At 39.5% G+C, this 21,141-nt stretch overlaps 1 protein-coding gene across 1 annotated transcript in view; it reads right to left on the bottom strand.

Annotated features, from left to right (window-relative positions):
* DDX42 (DEAD-box helicase 42) overlaps positions 1-21,141 on the bottom strand; it is a 43,214-nt gene that overhangs the window by 654 nt on the left and 21,419 nt on the right. Inside the window, exons 4-17 of the mRNA XM_059997938.1 lie at positions 19,809-19,870; positions 18,470-18,506; positions 17,490-17,639; positions 11,288-11,392; positions 9,726-9,845; positions 8,554-8,730; positions 7,881-8,009; positions 6,868-6,967; positions 6,228-6,275; positions 5,615-5,712; positions 4,391-4,667; positions 3,201-3,427; positions 1,526-1,636; positions 346-447 (exon numbers count right to left, since the gene is read on the bottom strand). Of these exons, the coding sequence (XP_059853921.1) occupies positions 346-447; positions 1,526-1,636; positions 3,201-3,427; positions 4,391-4,667; positions 5,615-5,712; positions 6,228-6,275; positions 6,868-6,967; positions 7,881-8,009; positions 8,554-8,730; positions 9,726-9,845; positions 11,288-11,392; positions 17,490-17,639; positions 18,470-18,506; positions 19,809-19,870 (1,743 nt within the window). The remainder of the gene's footprint in view (positions 1-345; positions 448-1,525; positions 1,637-3,200; positions 3,428-4,390; positions 4,668-5,614; positions 5,713-6,227; positions 6,276-6,867; positions 6,968-7,880; positions 8,010-8,553; positions 8,731-9,725; positions 9,846-11,287; positions 11,393-17,489; positions 17,640-18,469; positions 18,507-19,808; positions 19,871-21,141) is intronic.

The following is a 21,141-nucleotide window of genomic DNA, read 5'->3' on the forward strand; positions in this document are numbered from 1 at the left end:
TAGCTAAAAAATGGCAATTACTCTCAACCAGATTACAAGAGCCTTGGAGCCTTGAAGGCTGTTAAGGCAGGGAGGGAACACCAATCCTGCTGTAGGAGGAGGGCCCTGAGCATGACTGAAGTAGATGACCAGCAAGAGGGGTTTCTCTAGGCGCTACACCTGCAGCTCTAGGTAAGCTGCAGTTACGGTGATATTCGAAACTGAAAACAGGAGAAGGCCCTACCTAAATCCAGCAAACATCAAGTCTACGAGGCCAGCTACCATCTCAGGAAGACTAGGGCCCCTCCTCACTGCCCAAGAGTTACCAGTGAAAGCTCTTAACTAAATGCTTAATTTCAGACCGACCTGGAAAGCTGCTTTCATTGCCGTCAGCCGATCTCCCATGGCTCCTGTGGAGGGCTTGTAGGCCTCATAATTGCTCATTACATTGTTGTTACTTCCTCGGTCCTAAAAAATCAACACACTCATGAGGATGGAAGAGTAAGTAGGAAAGCCCACTGCCACAGACTGGGCCTCAATATACTGAAAACTGAAGTGGGAGCTGAAATGGGAATGGGAAATTTTTAGAAAGTTATGCTTTGTGAGAAAAGAGGCACGGTAATGAATCATTTAAAAATGCTTATGCCTTTCAACCCAATAATTCTATTTCTGGGAACTAACCCGAATGGTCAGAAATGAGGTCAGATTATGCCCAAAGCTGATCACTTGGTATTATTTACAGACACAAATATAAACATGTTTATGTAATTATATAAAAATTACGTTAAGGCTGAAAAGGCCACAAGGCAGTACAGCACATACATGACTGCTCAGCCTCCAAGTCCAGACCCTAAAGAGTCTGAAACCTCAGCTTCAGTGCTCAGCACAGTGTGACCTCGGGTGCCTCCGTTTTATCATCTGTACTTACTCTGAGTGGCTGTGGAGACTGAGCTAACGTGTGGCTGCCCGGGCTGGCCCTGGCACATATTCAGTTCTCACTACCATCTATCTGCATGACCCACATCGTCATCATCACTGTAACATGGGGACAGATTTTGTATGTAACAAAGACACCAAGTTAACTGTGATGACGCAGAAATGGAGACTGGCAGCTTTCTTCCTTGGCTTAAGAAAGTGACAGGAAACAAAGTTAAGAAAGCCAGTCAGGGGGAGCTTCTGTTACTGTTTTGTGAGAAAAGCTAGCTCTCATATCTCTGGTTCGATTTCCCAGAATGTAGGAATCATTCCTGAGTTTAGTTACAAGCTGTAGCTGGAGTTTACAGAGTGACCCTCGGCTCTAGGCCAGTGCTGGAGGGCTGGTGGACAGACTGCTGGGCCCCACCTCTGGAGCTGGATTCACCAGGTCTAGGGTGGGGCACGAGTTTGCATGTGCTACTGGTCCAGGGACCACAGTTTAAGAACCACTGCTAATCTAAACTGGTGTCCTGAGCACGCCTAGTCAGTCAAGGACACACAGGTGCTTCTTCAATAGAAAGTCACGTTAAGAGGCTCTCAGACAAGAATAATCCTAACATCCAGGACTCACCGTGTTCTCAGAGCCGAGGCCAGGCCGCTCCCTATAGCCTAGGCCTCCTCCACCAATGTTCAGCTTTTTCCCTTTCCCTCCTTTGAAGCGGGATTTCCGAAACCAGGCATTCTGCATTGAACACAATTCAAGGTTAAGACATGGGAGGAAGAGGCACCCAGAGGAACGGGACGAGATCAAAAAGGAAACTAAATGGGAAGAACTTTTTGTTTCATCTTTTGCGAATGTATCTGTAGCAAAGGAGGAACTGTTCACAGGCACCACAGATTAGCTGCTTTTTGGTAGCTTCATCCATCATATTTGTCAGGAGCCTTATCTAAGGCTTCCTTTTACTGCTCCTTCCTTCCTTCAGGGGCTCCAGGAAGGGAAGTGATTAAGATACACCTCAGATGCAGAGCTGTTACTCTGGCCATTTCTAACTTCCTTGAGGAAAATGAATTTATTCTCTATTTCTCCGACAATCTATATATAACATCTCTGGGGGTGGTTAGAGCTTTATCTGACAATCACGTTACACTCAAAAAGTACCTGAGGGCTTCCCTGGTGGCGCAGTGGTTAAGAATCCGCCTGCCAATGCAGGGAACACGGGTTCAAGCCCTGGTCCAGGAAAATCCCAAATGCCGCGGAGCAACTAAGTCCAAGTGCCACAACTACTGAGCCTGCGCCCTAGAGCCCGTGAGCCACAACTACTGAGGCCCGCGCGCCTAGAGCCCGTGCTCCACAACAGAGAAGCCACTGCAATGAGAAGCCCACGCACTGCAACGAGGAGTAGCCCCTGTTCACTGCAGCTAGAAAAAGCTCGCACACAGCAACGAAGACCAAACGCAGCCAAAAATAAAATAAATTTATCAAAAAAAAAAAAGTACTTGAAAGGTAGGGCAGGCTGGGCAAGGTGCTGATCAGTCTGAGAGCAGAGAAAGCCTGAGGCACAATGAGATGTAGGAAAATGCCACAGACAAAATACATCTTGTATTTAATTCAGGACTGGCTCTCCGCGAAAGGAAAGGAAACATTATTCTACTCTCCCCTGCAATGCAGGTCCTTTACTCCCAGGTCTGGAAGCACAGGCAGTACCACAGTACAACTGCATTATGGGTGAACAGTTCTGTAGGCTGGCCTATGAATTTGAAAAACACATAAGTCTCTACTATCAGTCTCTACAAATCCATTTGTAATTTGGGGACTGTGTGTATTAAGACAACTCAAGGTTGAATTCAGTAGAATGCCTCACTCAGTTTTAAATGGGTAAGCAGTGTAGTCAAAGGTCTGAGATCTAGGTCTGAGAAGTAGTGAAATACATTTTTTTTTTTTAAAGACATCATACATTTTTAGCCCCCCAAAGAAAAAACTTTGGGGAAAAGGGCAGTGAGGAGACTAGTAGCTTTCTTTGATATTAAATTTGCTCACAAGTGTGACATGGGGCAAGCAGAAAGAAATGTCACAGGGACAGATTTTAGCACAAAGGAATAGCTTTTCAACATAAATGCTGCTGAAAAGAGAGGATGAGCGGACAGACCAGATGAGTTCTAATGTCCTACAATACCAATCTACACTTCACAAGTGCCGCCCGCCCAACTTTGCTGTCATGTTTCTATGTTATCTGCCTCTGGCATATTGAAATTTTTTCGCTTAGTTTTACAACCTGGAGCAACCTGAAGTGTGTCCAGCCCCTCACCTGCATGGCCAGATCTAGGAGTTCCTTGGAAACATGCTGATTGGCTCCTTCCAAGTTCCGGACAAGGTCACCGGCAAAATTGCTATCCTTGGGTGTCAGCAAGGTATAGGCCACGCCTTTCTCACCCGCTCGTCCTGTTCGGCCAATCCTATGCGTATGGGTATCAATATCTCGTGCCACATCGTAGTTAATGACAGTCTTAATTGAAGGAATGTCCAGACCACGGGCTGAAACAAAAAACAAAATTCTTTTATTCTTTATCAGGAGCCAAAACACCAAAGTGTCCCCAAATGCTAACCTAAGAACCCACATTCCTCTTATCTAAGCAAAGTACATGATTTGGTGTGCTGAGATACAGGCATGTAAGCTGCCCTTCTAGAACAAATGCCACTATCGTAGATTCTATGATGCTGGGTCAACTTAGTGTGTAAGGGACATCTATCTTCTACTATCAATAACCTGCCGTGGCCTCACTCTTGCACCAGAAATATGTTAAAAAAAAAAAAAAAAAAAAAGTAAAACCAACATCAAATGTGTCCTGAAGCTGAGAAGTGATCTCCTTTCTGCGAGAAAATACCAGTTTTTAAGGGTAGCTATTAAAACTCAGCAGAACAAACTCAAAAATCACACTTCAAAACTTCTTCTGCTCTTGAGTGAAGATGCCAAACTAAATAATCAATGTAAGGCATGCACTATATTCAGACACACAACAGGGGCACAGCCCACGATGTGACTGTGTAAACAATTTCTTCCCCAAGTGTCTTCCAACTGCAGGGATTCTTTTTTTCAGAGGAACATTAAATGAAAAGTGGTGGGCTTCCCTGGTGGCGCAGTGGTTGAGGGTCCGCCTGCCAATGCAGGGGACGCGGGTTCGCGCCCCGGTCTGGGAGGATCCCACGTGCCGCAGAGCGGCTGGGCCCATGAGCCATGGCCGCTGAGCCTGTGCGTCCAGAACCTGTGCTCCGCGGCGGGAGGGGCCACAGCAGTGAGGGGCCCACGTACCGCCAAAAAAAAAAAAGTGGTACCCAGAGCTCCAGACTGTAATCACGGTGCTCTGAACTGCTGCACCACGGGGTGTGGCCAGCCAGGCCAGCAGAGTGCCTTCAATCAGCCTCCTCAGATATTAAAGGTCTTATATAGCAAGACAGAGCACCCTTATAGCATGGTTACTGGGGAAATTCATACCCTACCTGCAACATCTGTGGCCACGAGGACTGGGATGTCCTTTTTCTTAAAGTCTGAAATAACCTTGTTTCTTTCACTCTGATCCATGTCACCATGGAGCAGGCCAAGACTATGACCCTCCTGTTTAAGGTTATTGGCTAGCTCTTCAGCATTGGCTTTTTTAGTAACAAACAGGAGGACACTTCCTGAAGAGGTAAACTCCACTAGACGCCGGGTGAGCCAGTTCCATTTACTAGGCCCAGAATGCAGAATCTCCACAATCTGAGTCACATCTTCATTTGCCTGAAAAGAAATAAATGAAAAAGATAATTGCGACATTTGTGCCACAGGGCACATGAATTAGGACCAGCCATCACATTTTCTACCTGCATCTGGAAGAACCTTGAATAATCCCTCTTCTCCTTGGGCCTTTCTTCAGCAAGTCAAGTGTAGCTCAAATTTTACATGCCTTAGCAAATCACAGTGCTTTCCACCTCCCCTGACGTGTACATATACCTAATAATCTGTAAGCCCCAGTACTTTGCTCAATACTTCTCTATATGCCTATTCAGATTATTCCCAATAGAGTAAGCTCCTTTTCTGTCCTTCCCACTTACTGTTCCTAGTATAATTCATACATGCAAATAGAAGGCACTTAGTGATGAAAAGCAGACAATGTCAAAAAGCTAACTGCACAGAACTTTAATAAATATACCAAGCAAACTAAGGAATTCTCAAAGCAGCCTTAATTGATTTCCAAATCACAATTCAGAGAAATTTTCCACATAGGACATATTTATAGGTAAGGAAAAAAAAACCCTTAACTCATTTTCACCAGGCCTTTCAAATCTCCCCACTCCACGCTGTGCAGGCCTACTCCCACAATCACTTATGATGTCAGTTCCATCCTAACTGACCAGTAGTCTTTAGGGCAAAACCTGCTTTTACCCCAAAAAAATATTTTTTAAAAAAAACCTTTTATTCTGGAAAAAACTTTAACATTCAAAAAGAGTAAAATGAACAAAATCAACTCCCATGTATCCATCACCAAGCTTCAACAATTACTAACATTTTGCCAATCACGTTTCACCTATTTCCCCCAACCCTGGTGTTTTTAAAGCAAATTTGAAACATGTTGCCTCATCTGTAAACGCATAATATTTTTTTCTCAATAGTGAGAAATTAATTCCATGTCACCATAGTAAGAGAAATAACCCACTGGGATCCTATCCAGCCCTGCTTAGGGTTACCTCTCCAATATCCCCCTGCACCACACGAATAGGGTCAATCAGGATGTCTCTGGCCAGTTTTTCAATCTTTTTCCGAAAAGTTGCACTGAATAAGAGAGCTAAAAGGTAAAGTAAATTCTGTTAAAGAAACAATATGACTTCTTTTCTGAATACCCACTAAGCTTCCCACTGACACTGCTCAGTTTTTAAAAAAGTAAACCCACCTGAACTTTAAATTTAGTTTAAAAATTAATTCACTAAGGAAAAAAAAAAACTTGCCCTTATTCTAACTTTATGCATTTTCAGTTAAGACAGGGGTCGTCAGCATGGTTCAGAAAAAGGCTCTTGACTTCAAATCAGCATATCTGCACTGTGTATTGCCTCTAGCCAGTGATAAAACTTTATGAATTGGGGCAAGTAATTTAATCCTCAGCCTTGGTTTCATCATCTATAAAAATGAGCAAGTTCTATCTAATGATCTCTAAGGTCCTGTCACCATCATTATCTTCCCCTTTATGGTTCCTCACTAGAACACACATGATCATTTTTGCTGCCATAGCTGTGAGTGCTTATAAAATAAATAGGTGTTTATTCTGAGTACAAACATGGCTTAATGAAACTGCTTCATACGTACTCTGTCTGTCGGGACGAACATGACTTGCTATGGATCGCACCTGGTACTCTGGAAGAAGTAGAACAGTAAAATTAGTATCATACCTCTGTATGACAGTTTGGGATGCCTGGGAAAAGTCATTTTAGTAAAAATCTTCACATGAGACATTATAAGAATTAAGGAAATTCTGGAACTCCTAGACCTATCACTCAGTATGAAACTCAGAAACACTTACCCCAGCACCATTGGCTGGGCCCAGGGATGATCCAATCCATAAAGATAGCTATTTAGAATTTTCACACAGCTGGTTAAGTCAAGGAGGACAGGAAAGCAAAAGGCCTTGAATGATATGACATCCACCTACCTAAGAACACAGACCTTGACCTTCACAAAGGCATATGAATAAAAATAAAGCCTAGAGATGATATTTCCCTTATATTCACAGGTACTTTCAAATGTCCTCAACCCAGTTAAGCCTAACATACTTTTCCTGAAAAAACTCCTAAAAATAGTTAATGTCTTAGCAATATCTCTATGGTCTAATCCTATCCAGGAGTATTTTTAGCTTCTCTCGTGCAGAGAAAAAATTAAGTCTAGAAAGATATGGAAAAAACTAGTATCATGAGGACGGGGACAGAAGCAACTGGTATTCAAGGCATACCAAATCCCATGTCAAACATTCGATCTGCTTCATCAAATACAAGGTAAGAGACTCTTTGAAGGTTGGTAGCTTTCTTCTTCACATGATCAATAAGTCGACCCTATGAGATCCAGAAAATGAATAGTAAGCATAGTCATCCCAGTGTCTGCTGGACACTGGTTCCAGGATCACCCACACTCACCTCCCACGAGGACGCTCAAGTCCCTTAAACAAAATGAAGGAGTATTTGCACATACAACCTACACACGCCCTCCTGTATCCTTTAAACCATCTCTACTTATAATACCTAACGCAACGTAAATGCTACGTAAATAGTTGCCAGCACGCAGCAAATTCAAGTTTTGCTTTTTTGGAATTTTTTTCCCCTGAATATTTTCAATCCTTGGTTGGTGAAACTCACAGGGAAACCTGCCGATGTGGAGGGCCGATGGTATAAAGGCATTTACAAGAACTTTCTAGAGTTCCACTCCTGGGAAAAGTGCTAATACTCCAGTCTTAGACCGTAATAGACACTAGTCTGACAGCCTCAGACTTTACGCACTACAGAGCCCAAAAGAACAGAAAATCTGAAAACTCAACAGGATTCTTCCTTTACATTAATTTTGATTTAAATTGTGGAAAGATGGTCAGAACTATTTTTTGTGAGGCATTCTGAAATTACCTAAGTTAAAGCCTTATTAATGGGTTTTAATGTTTAAACTACAATCTTCTAGGCAGTTCTGACCATACCCTGAACAACTTTCTGATTCTTGGTGCTCTCAGTAAGCATCGATCCCTTTTCTAGGAGAGCATAAGAAAAACTGTTTGCTATAGAGGGGAATTCACAGCAGAGAGAATCTTATTGGACTGCTATTTTAGGCTAGCAATCAAAATTAAACCAAAGCCACCAGCTGTCATTGCATCAGAGTATTCTTAACCCTGCTTTACCACATTTTAGGGGAAATGCCCTCCAACAACTAACCATTTTTCTTCATACCAAGAGAGGCTGATATTTAAACCCAAGACATACTTACTGGTGTACAGACAACAATCTCTGCCCCTTCCTGAAGGGCCTTGGCCTGCTCCCACATGCTCCCTCCTCCATACACGGCTACTGATCGGAGATTATACGCTTTCCCAAACCGCTTGCATTCTGCGTGGATCTACAAAGTTGACATAATGACGTATTAACAAACTGTGACAACAGACACCTCTGTCATAACCCAAAAGGGAGCTATGAAAAACACACAGAATGCGATATCAATAGAAAATCAAAAGCCAGAAAATGCTTTAAAAACACAATTTTACTTATAAAGTAAATGAACAGAGTACCATTATCATATCTTAACAGGCTATCTAAAATCTTGTTGTGATTATTCTTTTTCACGTCTCTTCCCGACCCTGTTATTGCCCTTCTACCAGACAGAATGAATTAACCCAGGAGGAAAACTTATAATACAGTTCCCATATTAATTTGGTTATACAGAAAATCTGTAACACATAATATTTTCCAGAAGCTTCCTGGTAGCACAACAATGTGAATGTACTTAATGCCACTTAACAGTACATTTAAAAAAGGCTAGAATAGTAAATTTTGTGTATTTCACTACAATTAAAAAAAAAGGTTCCTGGTAATTCTACCCATTTGACTGGCTAGTCCCTTATCAGGTAACAATATGGAGGGGGGCTTCTACACAAAGCACATACCTGCTGACAAAGCTCCCTAGTAGGACACACAATCACTGCAATTGGTCCATCACCCGGTTCCAATTCTTTCTGGTCCATTATATGAATCAACATGGGCCAGATAAAGGCCGCAGTTTTCCCACTGCCTGTTTTGGCAATACCAATCATGTCTCTACCACTTAATGCCACAGGTACACCCTAGAGAAAAAGAAAAAAAAAAAAAAATCCACTCCAAACTTTCAATTTTAAAGATGTGCTGAAGGAAATTCTGTGGAAGGGTAAATGACTATTAATGACATTTATTTCCAATGGAACAAAAATGTCCTGGGCTACGCATACTGGCTATGGAATAACAAGAAATACCTGGAATTTCCATTAACTTCTTGATCTGTAGGAAATATTATCATTGCTAAAATTTTTAAAAATTTGTCCCCCTTGTGAAGGTAGACTGTCTCATCCACATACTGAACTGCGTAGAAATGAATAAAATCCATATATAAATGAGAAACAGAAGCTATTACCTTCAGTTATGAGAATTTTCAGGCCATGGACAAAGGAATCCTCATAATCGACAGTGCTAAACTTCTCCATGCACAAATTTTATTTTGTTCAGTCTAGGCCTAATGAACTATTTTCTTCAGATCATATTTTCAAGACATTTATCAGACACAAAAGAACATTTCCCAGTCCCTTAGCAACTTTTTTAAAAAATAGGTTAAGTAGATTTATTAATATAGGTTGCTTGTGAAAGACACAAGTGGGCAGGCAAGAGGGCTCTGCCCCAAGAACTAAGCAGACATTTTTATAATCAAAGGAAAAGTGCGGAGGAGGAGAAGACCACCTCATGTCCTAGGTCACAGGCAAGTTCCTAGGACAGGCTGCCAAGTGAGGGTCCTTCCTTGGCTTTGCACAGGAAAGAATTCAAGAGCCAGCCATAGTAAAGTGAAAGCAGTTTATTTAGAAAGACACACATTCCATAGACAGAATGCAGTCAACCTGAGAAGGTGAGAACAGCCAGCAACTTCTTAAGAGTGGTAAAAAATTCACTTTTGCTCTTTAATTTTTAAACGTTTCAAAAATTCTATCCATGTCAATACAGTTCTATACTAAACTTTCATTGCTTTGACTTGTTAAAAAAAAAAAAAGTCACAATGTCATTCTACTTCATTTTTCTTTCAATATGTTTTACTTACCTGGCACTGTATTGGAGTGGGCTGTGTGTACTCAGATTTCCGAATCTGGTGCATAAGTTGCTCATCAAACCCAAAATGAGCAAAACTACTTCCTGGTCTAGGAGGTGCAGCACCAGAAACCTAGAGATAAAGACAACTTGCAGGAATGACTTGTACTTCAAAACAAACAGCATTAGAAGTTCAAGAATATTTGCCTGTATCTACCTAGCATTTAGTTGGGAGTATGAAGAAGTGAAAATATAAGTCTGTAGCTAAGAGCCTACACTGTTTGAAAAGGTAAAATTCAAATAATAACAGGTCTAAAACCGCATATAAAAAACTCCAAGATAAATATTCCTGAGATAATAGTCATATCATTTTAAATGATTAAGGGCCTAGAAATCTCTTAAATCAAAATCAATTTTCTCATAAGAAATAAAAAGATGTTCAGTAAATTGGAAAAAGCCATTAATATACTTCTTCCATTTGCATAACTATTAACCAGGTGGTAGAAAAAATAAAATTTACTCTTGAAATAAAGAGTGCAAATGAGCTCCAAATTCAGACACGTCTATACCCACTAGTTACAAAGATATTGTCTACTGTCTCCAATTTCAGTGATGCCTGAAGAGCTAACATCCCGCTTAGTGATGATCCAGACACTGCCAAACGTTGTTTGAACTGCACCCAGGTGAAGAACTGGGCTCCACCTCCATCAAGGTTTCTCAGGTGATGCTGATATTTCCAACCAGGATTTCACTTAAAGGTTTTTTGAAGGGGTACTTCTTGGAAAACAGACAAGTACATACGTGTACACACACACACACACACACACACTCACACACACACACACTCCCACACACCTACCCTCAGAAAACACAAGTTCAAACATCATGTAGCAACTGGTAAGGCCAGAAAGTTGTCCGCACAAGAGCATACATCACTGTATTATCTGTGTGTTTCACTTAACATCTAGCAGCACCCTAAACAATGTGGTCAGTGTGCAACCCAAAGCTTTTTAGTGGACAATTTAAACCATTATTCTGATATTAGTACATGCATATTTTTTAAAGTTGTTAATTTCTTCTTCTAATTAAAAATGCATGCTGTATATAGTTTGAGAAGCAAGTGTATCTTAATTTCGAAATAGTCTAAAACTTCCAATATTGTCCACATCTATTAATCTTGTCTCCTCTTCCTGAAGATGGGAACCCCTTGTCTTCATCTCTAGCCCACCCAACGCAGTTCTTAGCACACTGTTCTCACTGCAGAAATACTTGCTGATTAGTTTTAAGGTCACATGACCTATTGTTCCAACACAACACACAAAGTTGACTGAACACATACATATAGTATTCATGTGTATCACATGAAAGAATGAATAATCCTATCCTAAAACAGCTATAAGACTAAAACAACAAAATCAAGACACAAGAGCCCAAGGGATCTAATTATTACTTTATCAAAGATAGCTCAGGGACTATTAGAAAGAAATTCAAGATTATTTCAGTTTGCATAAGCAGTAATACTAACCCTGCACTAATTAACATTAATATGAATATTTGCCTTAATGGCTGACTTACCCGAAGATTGAGCTTATGCCGGAGATCTATTAGCTGCTGTGGGGTGAGGTTGGTTATCTCTTCATGTTCATTGTAAAAATTTTTTTCAAATGGTGGATAGTCAATCTGCAGGTCCAATTATTCAAAGTTAGTCTAGAATTCAAGAGTCAATCCTGTAAGTTTGATTTTAATGCAAAATAACCTTTCACAAATATTATACAAGTAAAGCCATAACCAGCTAGAGAGAACAAAGGAATTCATTTATTCATGACACAAATCCCGAAAGTACAGCCAGTACTTTTTCTTGTTCCTGTTTTCAATATAAACACCGACCTATTTCCTAAAGAGACTCTTAGGACACCTCAGGTTTGAACAGCCTTGATGCAGACTAGGGAATCTCTAATGCCAAAAAGGACTCAGATATTCCATCATATAACATTTAAATATGTTTTGCAGTAAGCTGTTCACCTAGATCTCGGCATTTAAAAACATTTCTAATATTTCCTTTGGGGAGAGCTCTACCTTTAGAGGGAGTTCCATTCTTTTTAAAAACATGGAACTGTTTACATAACTTTTAAGAAATGTATGGCCAAGCATTTCCAGTTCCAAAGAGGGAAGAAGTCATTTCTGCTAATCTTTCATAGCTTACTGTACTAAGAATACAAAACACTAGCATATTTACCACATGTGAATCTGGCTAAATGATTCTCTTTCTGACATGATATGTCTACAATAAACTTATTCTTTAAGGAGAACTTATGCCTTTCACAGGTGGTCAAAAATTTCATAACTCGAGATACAGCCTAAAATTAATTATCTTTCTATGGTACTATCAACAAAAAGAAAGAATTTAGTTTTATTATTAACAGGACCTTTGGTTATGCTCCCCACAATGCTGCACTAAGCCCTTTTCTTCAGTTCTCTTCTCTTACCAGAACAGAAGGTCCATGAGGGCAAGAATTTTTGTCTTTGTTCACAAAAATTTACAAATATGTAAATTTTTTACACACACACATTTTTTTTTTAACCCAGAAGAGAGGAAAAAAAAAAGAAGAATGTGAAGAAAGGGGTATCCTTTCTTCATATCTGGTCTCTCCTGGCAGACTTCTCATTATATTAAGACAACTGTGGGATACCCCAGGCAGGATAATGAAGTTTGACCACTTTGTCAAATATCTCAAATATTTTATTAAATGAATATTTCAAATATTTGAGCTTTTCCTTATTAGCTTTTCACTCTTTATCATGCATGCATCCTCCTAGATCAGTTTCAGATATTTAACTTGCCACATGTAAAAATGCCAACTCCTTACGTGGTAACAGCTGTGCCAAAGGAAACATTTAAAAAGCTGAATATAACCCATACTCCAGTCTAGACCAGTAGTTCTCAAACTTTTTAGTCTCATGTACCCTTTACACTTAACAGAAACACAATGAGCTTTTGTTTATGTAGGTTAAATCTACTGATATTTACTGTATTAAACTTAAAACAGACAAATTTTAAAATTCATGTTAAAGTAACAACAAACCCGGGAACCTACCTCAACATAATAAAGGCCATATATGACAAACCCACAGCCAACATTGTTCTCAATGGTGAAAAACGGAAACCATTTCCTCTAAGATCAGGAACAAGACAAGGTTGCCCACACTCACCACTATTATTCAACATAGTTTTGGAAGTTTTAGCCACAGCAATCAGAGAAGAAAAAGAAATAAAAGGAATCCAAATCAGAAAAGAAGAAGTAAAACTGCCACTGTTTGCAGATGACATGATACTATACATAGAGAATCCTAAAGATGCCACCAGAAAACTACTAGAGCTAATCAATGAATTTGGTTGAGTAGCAGGATACAAAATTTAATGCACAAAAATCTCTTGCAGTCCTATACACTAACGATGAAAAATCTGAAAGAGAAATTAAGGAAACACTCCCATTTACCTTTGCAACAAAAAGAATAAAATACCTAGGAAAAAACCTACCTAGGGAGACAAAAGACCTGTATGCAGAAAGCTAAGACACTGATGAAAGAAATTAATGATGACACAAACAGATGGAGAGATATACTATGTTCCTGGATTGGAAGAATCAACATTGTGAAAATGACTATACTACCCAAAGCAATCTACAGATTCAATGCAATCCCTATCAAACTACCAATGGCATTTTTCACAGAATTAGAACAAAAAATTGCACTATTTGTATGGGAACACAAAAGACCCCGAGTAGCCAAAACAATCTTGAGAAAGAAAAACGGAGCTGGAGGAATCAGGCTGACTTCAGACTACACTACAAACCTACAGTAATCAAGACAGTATGGTACTGGCACAAAAACAGAAATATAGATCCATGGTACAGGATAGAAAGCCCAGAGATAAACCCATGCACATATGGTCACTTTATCTTTGATAAAGGAGGCAAGAGGATACAATGGAGAAAAGACAGCCTCTTCAATAAGTGGTGCAGGGAAAACTGGACAGCTACACGTAAAAGAATGAAACTAGAACACTCCCTAACACCATACACAAAAATAAACTCAAAATGGATTAAAGACTTAAATGTAAGGGCAGACACTATAAAACTCTTAGAGGAAAACACAGGGAGAACACTCTATGACATAAATCACAGTAAGATCCTTTTTTGACCCACCTCCTAGAGAAAGGGAAATAAAAACAAAAACAAATGGGACCTAAAGAAACTTAAAAGCTTTTGCACAGCAAAGGAAACCATAAAAAAGATGAAAAGGGACTTCCCTGGTGGCACAGTGAAGAATCTGCCTGCCAATGCAGAGGACACGGGTTCGAGCTCTGGTCCAGGAAGATTCCCACATGCTGCGGAGCAACTAAGCCCGTGCACTGCAAATGAGCCTGTGCTCTAGAGCCCACAACTACTGAAGCCCGCGTGCCTAGAGCCCATGTTCCGCAACAAGAGAAGCCACTACAATGAGAAGCCGCACACAGCAAAGAAGAGTAGCCCCCACTGGCCACAACTAGAGAAAGCCCGCGCACAGCAATGAAGACCCAACACAGCCAAAAATAATAAATAAATAAATAAATTTATTTTAAAAAGATGAAAAGACAACCCGCAGAATGGGAGAAAATATTTGCAAATGAAGCAACGGACAAAGGATTAATCTCCAAAATTTACAAGCAGCTCAATATCAAAAAAACAAACAACCCAATCCAAAAATGGGCAGAAGACCTAAATAGACATCTCTCCAAAGAAGATATACAAATTGCCAACAAACACATAAAAGGATGCTCAGCATCACTAATCATTAGGGAAATGCAAATCAAAACTACAATGACGTATATCTCCTCACACCAGTCAGAATGGCCACCATGAAAAAATCTACAAACAATAAATGCTGGAGAGGGTGTGGAAAAAAGGGAACCCTCTTGCACTGTTGGTGGGAATGTAAACTGATGCAGCCACTATGGAGAACAGTATGGAGGTTCCTTACAAAACTAAATATAGAACTACCATATGACCCAGCAATCCCACTACTGGGCATATACCCTGAGATAACCATAATTCAAAAAGAGTCATGTACCACAATGTTCACTGCAGCTCTATTTACAATAGCCAGGACATGGAAGCAACCTAAGTGTCCATCAACAGATGAATGGATAAAGAAGATGTGGCATATATATATACAATGGAATATTACTCAGCCATAAAAAGGAACGAAATTGAGTTATTTGTAGTGAGGTGGATGGACCTAGGGTCTGTCATACAGAGTGAAGTAAGTCAGAAAGAGAAAAATAAATACCATATGCTAACACATATATATGGAATCTAAAAAAAGAAATGGTTCTAATGAACCTAGGGGCAGGACAGAAATAAAGACACAGACACAGAGAATGGACCTGAAGACAAGGGGAGGGGGAAGGGTAAGCTGGAACGAAGTGAGAGAGTAGCACTGACATATATACACTACCAAATGTAAAATAGATAGCTAGTGGGAAGCAGCCACATAGCACAGGGAGATCAGCTAGGTGCTCTGCGACCACCTAGAGGGGTGGGATAGGGAGGGTGGGAGGGAGATGCAAGAGGGAGTGGGATATGGGAATATATGTATGCATATAGCTGATTCACTTTGTTATACAGCAGAAACTAACACAACACTGTAAAGCAACTGTACTCCAATTAAGATGTTAAAAAAACCCCACAACAAACCCATCACACTTTAACATAAATGCTTTAATAAAAGTAACTTTTTTTTTATAACTTTCCTTTACATTTTTGCAAATCATTCTAATGTCTGACTAAGAAAATATTTCCTACTGCAAACTGTTGCAACGTTGTTTTGATTAAAGCCAAGGAAATCTGTCCTCACAAAGATATGTAGTTGGAAAAGGGACAGGAGTATTTATTAATAATCTTTTCAGATGCTTGTGGACTTTAACTCTTCTTCAATACTACACTAAACCTTGACAAATCGACATTTCTTAAAGATTATTTTCATTGTGTAATCTGAAACTGTATCAACTAACTTTTACATTGTTACATTACAATTCATCGGTCTATCACGCACTTTGAATGGAGCCTTTACTCACGCATGATTTTGTAACATCGTGTATTGGCCATTTGAAAACAATGGTTCACTGAAATGGTCTGCAGATCATCCAAAACATTTCATTATATAATTAAAAAACTACATATATCATGGTTGATTATCAACAGACTTTAAGTATTAGAAAGCTATCAAGCTCACCATGGTGAATATGTTTCCCAAATTCTAATTTTTGCTTGAAAGCTTGATTTTCTACCATTGGCAATAGACACTTGTTTTCCTTGAAGTGTCATTCATTTTCTCAAGTGAAAATGGTGTTCCATGAAAAAAAAGCATCTAGCTTAGCTCACAATTCGAACACCTAAGTGCCTTTCCTTGAGACAACTGTCATATTTTGGCATGCAATAGAAATGATTTGCCCTTCCCATTTTGTCACAGGATAAAAAGACATGTTAACATAAAGGTCAAGATTTAATAAATATTTTTTACTGTTTCATCAAGGATACTGTTAAGTGAAACTGGTTTGTATTTGTTTTGGGTTTTTTTGGGGGGAGCGGTGTGTGACTGTGATGATCTGGCAGGGAGAAGCAACTGGTGCTACTGTCCTGATTCATGTTAATGCATCAGCATTGCTTTTAGTCATTGGTGCAAATGCTGACACAGTGAAAAAGGTAAATGATCTCAGCATTACTATGAAAATTCTTTTGACTTTGTAGACTCTGTGAAAAGATCCTTCTAGGACTCCTTGGACCACACTTTGAGAACCACTGCTCCAGATCTAGAATCACTGTATGCAAGGTCTAGTCTGATATTTAACCTGGATGAAATACTGATTCCCCCCCCACCACCGCAAGTGAGTACACTGATATCCTCATTTCCTTTTCCTGATTTAAGGGCCATGTAATTCCTGGTTCCACTTTGAAGGAACAACCCCTCATCTGTTCCAGATCTAGGAGAAATACTAAAGATTTACAGCAATTAAAAAGCAAATGCAGGGGCTTCCCTGGTGGCGCAGTGGTTGAGAATCCACCTGCCAATGCAGGGGACACACATTCGAGCCCTGGTCCGGGAAGATCCCACATGCCGCAGAGTAACTAAGCCCGTGCGCCACCACTACTGAGCCTGTGCCCTAGAGCTCGTGAGCCATAACTACTGAGCCCGTGTGCCACAACTACTGAAGCCCACGCGCCTAGGGCCCATGCTCTGCAACAAGAGAAGCTACAGCAATGGGAAGCCCATGCACCACAACGAAGAGTAGCCCGCGCTCTCCACAACTAGAGAAAGCCCGCAAACAGCAACGAAGACCCAACACAGCCAAAAATAAATAAAATAAATTTATTTTAAAAATAAATAATAAATTTAAAAAATAATTAATTCATTAATTTTTAGAAAAGCAAATGCAGGCCCACGGACCCACTGTGAGATGAAGATGGTAAGTGATGGTGCAGAAAACAAGTACAATTGCTTGAAAAAAACTGAATGTGAGCAAGTGACTCAGCTGTACCTTCAACAGTATAGGCTACAAAGTCTCAACCACTCAGTCACCTTCTGACTCAACCATTTGGTAAAGATGACAAGAGTCCAAAGAAATAGTCTCATGACATAATAAGGAGTACGAATCAGGATATTGGGAAAACCTAAATATTAAAGCTAAGGAAAACTATCAGCTTGAAAGAAGAGTCAAATTCAGCAAGAAACACCATACCTCTGAATGATCAATGGGAGGAAGAGGATCAATGATTTTTTTGGAAGGTGCAATTGGATTTCCATCACTATCATATTCCAAATTATCCTCCTCTTCCTCCTGAACCACGCCAGCAGTTGGATTCTCTGCCATGTACCGAAAATAAGCTTCCTGCAGGAAAGCACAAGAACATAATCATACCCAAGTATAAATGAGAACATTTCTGCTCCTGTAATTAGTGCATACAGTGTACAGATAACTGCACAGTTTAAATACCTACCAAGACTCTTACTAGCAATGATTCCTTTAACAATAGCAGTATTCAGAGGGACAATCAGAGGAAATGAATGAGACGGTTACTACCATAAAATGATTTAGCTTGCTTAAAAGAAGACATATATCTGTCTGTTCCACAGCCTTCCTCGGGTGGGGTGCCCAGAGCTGTGGAACACATGCTGTGGCTTTACCAATCCAAGTTTGGAAGGTGACACTGATTAGAAGGGTCACAAACCTGGGAAAGGCTCACTCTGGTTCCCTTCTCACCATCCCACAACTGAATGGGGAAAAAAAAATACTAACGAATAAAAACCCTAAAGGACAGTCATTTAATTAATGTTCCATCTTGAAACACAAGAATCACAAACAGAACTCTTAGAAACAGGTAGAGGTTAGATGTTGCTAGAGTCCATCCGTAGATCCCACTCTACTCTACTCCTTGACTTATCAGAAGAAACATTAATTTTGGATTAAAAAAATCAAGCTGAATAAAGCTCATATTTGCTTTTGATATCATAGTTGATCAAAAATTCCATCTTCAACATGGGGGAAAGTCACATGAATCTTTATATTACCAACTGGTCACACACGCAGAAAAGCAGCAAGTCAAATGACATTCCCTCCTGAACGTCAGGAATGGCCATTTCAGTGAAGGCAAGCTCTAGCTTGTCCCCAGTACAGACTTTGTGGGGTAAAAGTAAAAGAAATACTGCATAGGAACTCACTTGGTCATCTTCCTCTTCAATGTCATCTCGAATACCCCTGGAAAAACAAGCGGAGAAACAAACTTCCCTGCAAATGTTCCACATACCCAGCTCCATACTTATAGCACATTAGTGTTGAATTCCATACAGCACAGGAACTCTCAACACTAACAATAACAAAGCAGCAATAAGCACACTGTAAACTATCCATCCATCATACACGTCTGGTTTCACTCTGTAAGCCACAGTTTGCATTTCTTTTGAATGGGATGATATGGTACCCCTAGAAACATCAAATACTAACAAGAACATAGGGAGTAAAAACTTTTGAAGAGAGATACCCAAGGACCCCAGGTTTGTCAACCCCATACAACAAACACAGTACAGTGTTTAATATAAAGCATTTTATATTAAAAAAAAAAACAAACCTGCATTTGGTACATGCTAAAAAGACTGTCACAACTTTCTTAATGTGCCCCAGAGTTTCTAGCCCTGGAGTAACTACGTTCAGCCAAAATCCTTGGGGACAGAGAGAAAAACTACATCAACTCTTTTTAAAATTTGGGACTAAAACTCCCAAACAGTTCACATGGAGAAGCGGACCATCGCCACTTGCATCTCTCAGGAGCTGTGGACAGTATGGTTGCTTAGTTCCCATAAGCATCTCTTTTTAATCAGACTTTCTTCCTAACCTAGTGCACTTGGTATCCCTAAGGCAAGCAGCACCGCCAGTGAAGGGCAGCTGGAAGAGGATGCAGCACACAGTAAACGCCAAAGAGAGGGCTGAACCTCCATATGGCACAGGAACCTTGGGGAGGGCCTGAGCACTGACTGCCAAGTAGAGGTGAAAGTCCAACCATGCCTCCCTGTACTTGGTAAAAAAGCCTTAAGAAGAGTATATTCAGCAAGGGGACGAGGAGAATTCTCTTTCCTAGAAAATAAAGTATTTCAAGTTCTGGCTAGTGGCTAAAGCATGTCACCCCTTAAATAAATTTTTATTATTTATTAAAAATATACACAGTTTTTTGTGTACAATCACCATTACTTCTTAAAATCAATCACACAGGCATAAGTCTATTTTATATCAGTTATGGGACAAGACTGAAAAATGAACCCAAACTTTAGTAATGATGCTCTCTCGATTCTCTCTGTAACTCATTCTTGTGTTTACTAAAAACTATTTATAGTTGAATACCAAAAAGAATGCTTTTTAATTACTATAAGAAATATTATTCAAGATACAGAAATAACTTTAAGTCATTTGTGTATTTTAATTTTTCTCTATAAACTTTGGGGGTATAGGCTTTGCAATACTGTAGCAATTTTTATGTAACTTTTGAGGGAGAAGAAAACAACTTACTTTACGTTTTTTCTTTCCTTGTCCTTTTCTTCAAGCCTCTTCATGTCTCTAGCCGCTTGATCCTAATGAAACAAAAGGCCGCAAGGAATCACCAACTAAAAACACTGAAAGGGAAATTTCTTTATAAAGAATTTTTAGATTCAAACAAGCACCACCACAGTTTTAGCTATGCATTTTAACAATTGCATTTCGATGCAATCAAATTGTTTGACAATTATTTTTTAAAGAGAAATACCCAAATGTTCTAAAAATTTGACTGTACATGGATTGCTTAATTTTTATCTGCAAATATACCATGCATGGAAAAATTAGCAAAAATTCTTGATTGATCACTTTTAAGAGTTAATGATATAATTACCAATGGGGCTAGTAAAAAGTGCAGATTTCTAGATCTGGCTCTGGGAAGGTGGTTCTCAGCCTGGGGTAATTTTGTCCCCCATGGACATCTGGCCATGTCAGGAGACACTTCTGGCTGTCATAACTTGGGGTGGGGGATTGTTACTAACATCTAGTGAGTAAAGGCCATAGATACTGCTAAACATCCTACAATGCACAGGACAGTCCACAAAACACAGAATTATCCAGCCCTAAATGTCAATAATCCTGAGGTTGAAAAACTTTAATCTAAATAAACCTACTACATCAGAATCCTTTGGGTTGGACTTAAATGCATGTAGTTTTTCCATTTTCCATAGGCGATTCTTATACACAGCAAATTGATAATTATTGATCTAAATTAATTCTTTGTTTAATACATGTGAAAATCAAGGTCAGAAGAATTAAGTAATTTTCCCCAAGGTTAAAACACATTCTGCATAACTGTTTCTTGTTACAAAGTAACGTGAGTTTTTCTGACTCCTTTGATGTAAAAAAATGCCACTATATATAACCTGGCATAGTCAGATGTTCTATCTAATCAAAAGTTCCTGATAAAGAAGAATTATTTTAAAAAGAAATATTACACATAAACACTATTTTTCAAGGGACTGAGCTATACATAAGATATAGTAAAGCCTATGGGTGAAGATGTCTATGCAACGTAACATAAGAAAAGGGCCACAAACACTTACAGAACATATTTTTTAGCCTACATAAATCTTTTTTGAAACACTAGCTAAAAATCAATCTTCATCTAGTTCAAATACTAGAAAAGTTTACACCTTCTAGAAAAGTTTACACTTGAGATCAGGGATTAATGCAATACCTTGGCAACAACACTCTCCCCAAGATCAGATAATATCCAATCTCTCTGTCCTAAAATCAGCAAAACCCCTTTGGATACTATACCAAAAAAATACCCAGAAGAATGATACTATATCAGAAAGATTTAACC

Source organism: Delphinus delphis, chromosome 19 (genome assembly GCF_949987515.2).
Source record: "Delphinus delphis chromosome 19, mDelDel1.2, whole genome shotgun sequence".
Classification (NCBI taxonomy): domain Eukaryota; kingdom Metazoa; phylum Chordata; class Mammalia; order Artiodactyla; family Delphinidae; genus Delphinus; species Delphinus delphis.